The sequence below is a fragment of the Podarcis vaucheri genome (genome assembly GCF_965113315.1).
Source record: "Podarcis vaucheri genome assembly, chromosome: 10".
Classification (NCBI taxonomy): domain Eukaryota; kingdom Metazoa; phylum Chordata; class Lepidosauria; order Squamata; family Lacertidae; genus Podarcis; species Podarcis vaucheri.
The window spans coordinates 45224684-45231874 of NC_138748.1; the positions used below are offsets into that span (position 1 = coordinate 45224684).

The 7191-nt window shown below is 43.0% G+C and overlaps 1 protein-coding gene across 5 annotated transcripts; it reads right to left on the minus strand.

The window, feature by feature from the left end:
- Positions 1 to 1034: 1034 nt before the first annotated feature.
- Positions 1035 to 6707, minus strand: CBY1 (chibby 1, beta catenin antagonist). 5 transcript variants are annotated; one of them, XM_082240199.1, is made up of 6 exons: positions 6559 to 6597; positions 5408 to 5477; positions 4857 to 4975; positions 3596 to 3701; positions 2964 to 3079; positions 1035 to 2330 (listed from the first exon to the last, which is right to left on the minus strand). In XM_082240199.1, the coding sequence occupies exons 2-6, from the start codon at positions 5451 to 5453 to the stop codon at positions 2250 to 2252; spliced, it is 468 nt and encodes a 155-aa protein (XP_082096325.1). In that variant the 5' UTR covers positions 5454 to 5477; positions 6559 to 6597; the 3' UTR covers positions 1035 to 2249. The 5 variants fall into 5 exon arrangements, with proteins under 5 accessions (XP_082096325.1, XP_082096326.1, XP_082096327.1 ...); XM_082240200.1 differs by lacking the exon at positions 5408 to 5477 and having other exon boundaries at positions 6581 to 6707; XM_082240201.1 differs by lacking the exon at positions 5408 to 5477 and having other exon boundaries at positions 6559 to 6659.
- Positions 6708 to 7191: the final 484 nt, after the last annotated feature.

The following is a 7191-nucleotide window of genomic DNA, read 5'->3' on the forward strand; positions in this document are numbered from 1 at the left end:
TCCATACCTGTTATTCCAAGAAGAAAGGCCTCTGGTTTCTTAATAAATGTATATTTCAATTCATTATAAATCTTCTCCCAGAAGTCTTTCACCTTGGGGCAGGTCCACCACATGTGATAGAAACTACCCTCTTTTTCTTTACATTTCCAACATAGATTATCACTATTATGGTAGATCTTTGCTAATTTTACAGGGGTCAAATACCATCTGTACATCATTTTCATTATATTTTCCTTTAATACTGTACATGCAGTGAACTTGACCCCTTTCTTCCATAGTCTTTGTTGCAACGTACTCTCACCTTACGACCAGAGTGGTTCTGCTTATGGCGCTGGTCAGCCAGCCCACTCCCCACGACAGGAAATTATAAGGCAGGGACATTATAAGATATGGTGGCCCCCTCCAGATGTTGATGCACTACAACTCCCATCATCCCTGACTATGGACCTGTGTTGGCTGGGGCTGAGTCCAGCAACACCTGGAGGCCACCACAATGGCTGCCTCTGCAACAAGATGCGAAGAGATCTGGCAGGGGTTTTCCCTCTTTCCGACAGTCCGACTCCATCTCTCTTTCATTTTTCCAATGCCATTCAGGATCCCATGGCTACTGAGCTCAGTCTTCTTGGGCAGATGACCTCTGAGGCTCTGGTGCTTTTTAAAGTTGAAGAGCTCCCGTCCGCCCACCAGCAAAGCAGGCCCTTTTATTCACACACAGAGAGGACACAAAATTCCAGAAGGCAAACGAAGATTTATTCTAAAGAGAGTAAATTATGAAAAATGGGGCTTTTGCACTTCCGAAGGGGTAAATAATATGGTAGGTAAATGTGTGTGTGGATGTAAATATATATAGCACCCATGTTTTCAGGGTGCTTTTTTAAAATTATTATTTTTTATATAAGATTAATACTTTTCTGAGGAGTTAATCTTGAGGAGGGCCAGATTTCTCTTGAACTTGGACAATGTCCCTTAAAACACCACCCACAGTGGAGTAATGGGCTATGTAATAAAACAAAAACACAAGTCAACGCTGCAGCAATAGAAACACTGTAATGACTTTATTTTTAAAGTATAAAAATAGATTTATACAACAATTCAACTCAACATTTAACTTACAGTGGCCTGAATGGAACTGGTGGCTGTACAAAGAATTGCCTGAAGATTTGTTTTTTACCAAGATAAGGAAGAAGGTAGAATGTACACAGAATTCATGGAGTGTTATAGAACTCTGAGACATCATGAAGGGGAGGGATAAAAATGGAAGAGAACCAGCTGTTCAGTGTGGAGTTCTGCCATATTAATAAGGCAATACAGCAAATCACTGGGCTGGCGTGGGAAAGGAAGAGATGAAAGAACATATAGGACAGAGGTCTCATACTTCCCGGTACACCACTGTACTGTGGCTGTGAACTCAAGCTGCTCTGCAAAGGAAAAATAGGTCACCTTAAAACACGGTGACATCAGGTGATTGACAGGTGGGTGAACTAAGGATCTAGCCCACTATGCTGAGCTGAAAAGGTCGGCCCCGTCCCCCCCGTGGTGTGTCAGTCAGCTTTAGAGTATAGGCCACTGCTATTCAGAATGACTGTGAGCCAACTGAAGCATGTAACTTCCCAAATTGTTCACTGTCATCTCCGATTATAAAAGGTTTCCGTCACTAACATATATTGCAGGCCTATAAGGGTAAGGGCCCAGGATGCTGCCTATCCCCAGTGGTGTCTCTGTATCAGCTCACAGGCTCAGGTTCAGGACCTTACTTTTCCAGAGAATTCTGCGCCCCAAAGATACGAAACAGCCAATTGAAAAGCATTTCTGAAGCATGTTAAGAGAGAGACAGCAAGAGTATGTAGCTACCGTATATGTTGCAAGCAGTTTCTCCCATTTCTTTTTGCTCTCCCCACACCCCATGATCTTGATTGCCTTCTTGGGTGGGTGGGAAGAGATGCTTATTAACTACAAACCACTACTTGCTACTGATTAGATTAAATGTGTATTGCGGAAATATGTTAAGAGCACTTGGATAGAAGCTCCATTAGGGAAGAAGAAAAGTAGGATAGCTGCTTTCTGATAGCACTGTAGAACTTAATAGTATTTCACATTTGGAGTCCTGGCTAGATATTCCGCAACGTAAGGTCACAACAACAAATGTCTTCCAAGGCAGGTGTGGCTTCCTAAGTTCCTTGCAGTGGATGGTTTTAACCATATCCCCTTGCTCTTCCCTCTTCCAGCTCCTAGAGGCGCTCACATCCAGTTCACTTCCTCTTTCGGCTATAATTTTTCAGTTCCTCCATCTCTTTCTGCATGAGGTGGGACTCTGCAGTCGTCTCAGAGAGCTATGAATAAATGGACGAAATGGCAAAAAATGGCATTTGTTTTCCCATGTTGTTTTAGTGTTGGTAACCCTTAAAAACAAGTACGTTTGTTTGTTTCTCTCTAAAGCAGTGGATTTCAAACTACAAATCCAGAGGGAATTCCTTCTACATCATATCATCTTCCATTAACTGCTGCCTATTGCAGGTGATTCTGGGACTTGTTACGAGGCACATTCACAATGAATGGCCAGCACTAGTCCTCTGGAATGCATTTCATATTCCTTATGAACCTGGGCTTTGTGGGGGAAATCAATAGAATAATATTGGAAATGCTCTCTTCTGGCCAGCCATGCTGCCACTGCCTATCTTCTCATAAAAGGCACCCAGGGTTCTCAACATAGCTGTCAACGTTTCCCTTTTTAAAAAAGAAATTCCCTTATTCCGAATAGGATTCCTCACAAGAAAAGGGAAAAGTTGACAGCTATGGTTCTCAATAAGATCATCAAGTGTTCTGGTACCTGGTTTGAATCCCATGAGACATGGACCCACCGTGTCACCATTGTCATTCCCCTGATTTTGTATCAAGCAGAAAAATTAATGTAGATATCAAAGACATATTGATGCACAGAGGTGAGTGAATCACCTCATTCTCACCATATCCAACAAAATGTCAATTTTCAGCTGTAGGAGATTGTTCTCTTCCTCCAGCTGCTGGATCCGTTTCCGAAGGCGGTTTGCCTCCCTGCGGTCCCCCGTGTCCCCAAATGATTCTAGAAGAGAGAAAGTGGTCAGTACTAGAATCACCTTTCACTCACAGAAAAGTGTCAAAAACTATGCAACTATAGCCCTCTAGCAGCTCTGAGAAGCAACTGCATTAGCTAGATGGAATCCAACACGGTCAATGTGCTGACATCTTGGTGTACCTTTAAGATACCCTATTAAATGTCCGCCCCAAGAAGAGTGTCAGTAACCTTGTGACATGAATGACCATTGGTGAACCATGCACACCCACCCACTCAAGCTGGCATCTGCACCTAGTCAGACCCAGACTACAACAAAAATACCACTCCTGACACAAGGCCGGAAACCAGAACCAGCATCAACACTACAGTAGTATTTGCCAGAATACATCAAATAAGGAGGTGTGGAGGACAATGGGAGTACAGACTCAAATGGCTGGGGGTTATTGCAAGAGTTGTATCTTCTGAGGAACAGGATGAGGCCATTGAGAACCTGATAAGGATTGCTTTTGGATTATGGCCAACGGGATTAGTGTTCTCTCTCACCTGCTATCCACTGGCCATTCTCAAACCTCATACTCTGTCCAGTAAGGGTCATGACAGGAGTGCCATACTCCAGGCCTAGCTCAATCTCCCGGCTTGATCTATCCAGCTGTAGGAGGAAAATGGACACAACGTTTTGTTTTCATTCTCCTCAACTCAACTATACAAATATTCATTGCTCTGTCCACTTTGACTCTGATCTTGCCAATAACTGGCATGTGGCCCTCAAAAGGTTCCCCACAGGGGCCCTTGGGCTGAATAATATTCCCCATCCCTGGTTTTGTCAATCCAAGATTTTACCTTCTAAAACAGTGGTACGGGGGACAGACACACAGTGTAACGAAGATGCAAGGTTTATTTGTTTTTAATAGACAATTGGAAGCCTTTAAAATTAATCAACACAAACACTGCAATAATTATGATTCAGACCTTCCACTCAGAAAAAATCAGAGCAAGAATCTGAAACATAACCCTTTTTCCTTCTAGGAGTGGATGAGCTATTCTAAGTGTTGGTACTCCTCGCTTGTAAATTAGAGGTATTAATAAGTTGCCTGTGGAGTTGTGTAGTTGTTCCTGTTGTGCAGCTGCTTAAGAGTTTTGGGTCAGAATTGATGGGGCTGTATTCAATGCTAGTCCTGCTCAAAACAGACCTTTTGAGGTGAATGGCAATGACTAACGTAATTTCAAATCTACACTGAGCACAATTGTATAAAACCCATGGTCTGTATTATTTATGGATTTCTATGGGCAGCACAGTCCAGTCTACAGTGGTGCCTCGCAAGACGAAATTAATTTGTTCCACAAGTTTTTTCGTCTAGCGAATTTTTCGTCCTGCGAAGCACAGTGTCGGAAAAGTTTTGGAAAAGCTTCAAAAATCGGCAAAAACCTCAAAAAAGGCTACCACACCGCGTTCTATGAGTTGCTCCTCGAAGTCAAGTCGCAACTGTATTAACGGTGTTAAGAAAAAGGAAACAAACTTGCAAAAAACGCAAGACGTTTTCGTCTTGCGAAGCAAGCCCATAGGGAAATTCGTCTTGCGAAGCAGCTCAAAAACCGCAAAACCCTTTCGTCTTGCGAGGCATTCGTCTTGCGGGGCGCCACTGTATGATACATTCTGTGTACAGCATATGATTGTGACGGGCTCTGCCTCTCTTATTTCCAAGGCACTCTTTTGTGACTGACTGTAGCTGGGGGACTCTGGGACTCTATTTTTAAAAAGGGGAGAATTAGATCCCAGACCCCTGTTTTAGGTTCCGGAATTTACCATGTGCAAATTGGAAAGTGAGGCTGATTTCCTGGGTGGGGTTTTCTTTGGACTGAATGTGTTTCCAAAGAGCGGCATGGCTTCCTCGCTTAAAAGCTTGTTAGAATTGTTCTGGTTGCCTGAAATAAGAAGGAAGAAAAAGAAACAAAAGACCATTACCTTATGACCTCATCACTGTGCACAACATTAAGAGGCTGTGAGTCAGAGCAGATTGGCCTACTTTGTGTCATCAAAATAGTGAGAGCAATAACTGTCATTTTCCAGAAAGTAGTTTCTAGTTCTCATGGATCTGGAGATAGTCAAAACATTTACAGCTCCCCTAGCCTAACCTTTTTTAAAAGAAAAATGGTTGGTAATTTTTTAAAAAGAACATTTCTGCTATGGGCTTCATCTTAGGCTACTAAATACACTAAGTAATTTGTGTGGAATTGCCACCCTATTCCATATTGTAATTTGTTTTAACTGTTTTTAATAATGAATTTTAAATTGTTGTAACTAGTCCTGGGATCTAATTATGAAAGGTGGGTAAAGAATTTAATAAATAATAATACCTTCTGCACTCATATTTTTAGGAGGAATTACAAACAGTGTTGTCATCCATATGCAATCCTCCCTTTATTCCTATCACAAAAAAATAAAATAAAAAATGCAAGGGGGAATAGGGGATACAGAACGGTAGCACATTCTCCACAGGTCTGGTGGATCTTAGCACTAATCTTCTGTCTGTTTAACTTAGTTTCATTGGGCTGAGGGGAAATATCCTATTTAAGAAGACAGAAAGTGACAGAATAACAAATGCTATCTGCAAACCCAAAATTAGACTAATCCGTCACCATCTTTCACATATTTGAAATCATCAGGTCAGGTCATTCAATCTGCTTTAGTGTATGCATGGTTTGGGAAATATCAATTGTAGCAAAAGATTAAATACAGTACGTACAGTACTTGAAAAATTAAAAAGGGTATCATATATCCTATTCCTTTTGCGGCTCATTACTGCCCTTAACAACAAGCCTGCAAAGTGCCATTCCTCAAAATTATCTCAATATTGGAACTAATATTGAAACAATGAAATCTGTTGTCATTGCTTCTGCCTCAGCAAAGTCAGGCTTGGAGGTTTAGCTGCACAATGAGTGTGATTAGGCACAATATCTTAAATTGAATCTTGTAAAAGTTGGTTCTTCATTATTTATGCAATTATGTGAGAGACCCTTTGAAGCCATGCCTAGCACTGCTGGATTCATCTAAAGAGAGTGTGGAAATGAATCACTTACCACGTAGCTTGGAATACAAGTATTTTCCACCCACCTCTTACACACACTCACACAACTTTAGCAGATGCACCGCTATGCAAAAAATCTACAGATGCAGCTCATCACTGCAGCTCCATCTTTGGGAAAGCTGCACCTGTTGAATATCTGCCTGAACTACAGCTTCATTTAAAAGCTCTCTCGGCCGGCAAGTGGCAACCTTAGCGGCATCTTAAGTGCCGAGACCCCTAACTAACCCCATCTACACCAAACAAAATCCTGACTCTGGTTATAGTGGGAGCTTAATACTCTTAATCCCACTGTTCAGGGGGCAGATCGAGACCGCAGCAAATAAAGCAGCGGGGGGGAGGGAATCGAGAGTCGCTGCCGTCCTAAACCCGCCAAATGGCTTCACCCCAGCATCGCGCACCCACAACCGTGGAGCTCCTCACCCGACAGATGCACCACACACACCTCCGCTCCCCGGTTGTATCCTCCGAGGTGAATTGCGCATGCGCACTCTTTGATGCTTCGCGACTTGCGGTAGCCGAGAAACGCACAGCGGGCGGAACCACCCCAGGAAAGAAATCGAAAATTCCACGGGACAGAGGAGGGGGCATAAGCATTTCATTTTAAATGCATAGAGTGACGGGTTTTTTTTTTTTAAACGGCTCCAAATAAGTAAAATGCCCTGCGTCTGGAGGAAGCTTGTGAGAATATCAGAAAATGCACCCCTTCTCTTTTCGTGTCATGGTTGTATCCCAAACCGCCGGGAAAGGCGGAGCGAACGGCAGCGCCGCGGACGGGACCGTACCATTGTTTATAAAAGGCGAAGGGGGGAGAGAAAAGAGTTTTGGCCGAGTTGTAAAATTACGTTAACAGTGTTATCCCTCGGGAACAGAGCTTGTGAGTGAATTGCATTTCACACGCGGATTCGTCAGTCGTAGCCGGCATCTAATGCTACCTTTTAGAGATGCATAAAGGTTCAAGAAATAAATGGTTTGCTCCGAGTAGTTGCCACGGTGACGGAAGAACGCTCAGGGAGGAGGACATAAAAGGGCCTGTTGTGGGCGGGGTCGGCAGAA

Coding starts and splice junctions, on each gene's coding strand:
- CBY1 (XM_082240199.1), bottom strand. CDS start 5,453: ATGACAACACTGTTTGTAATTCCTCCTAAAAATATGAGTGCAGAAG. Junction 4,976..5,407: donor TAAAAATATGAGTGCAGAAG/GTATTATTATTT, acceptor TTCTTATTTCAG/GCAACCAGAACAATTCTAAC. Junction 3,702..4,856: donor CACTTTCCAATTTGCACATG/GTAAATTCCGGA, acceptor TTCCTCCTACAG/CTGGATAGATCAAGCCGGGA.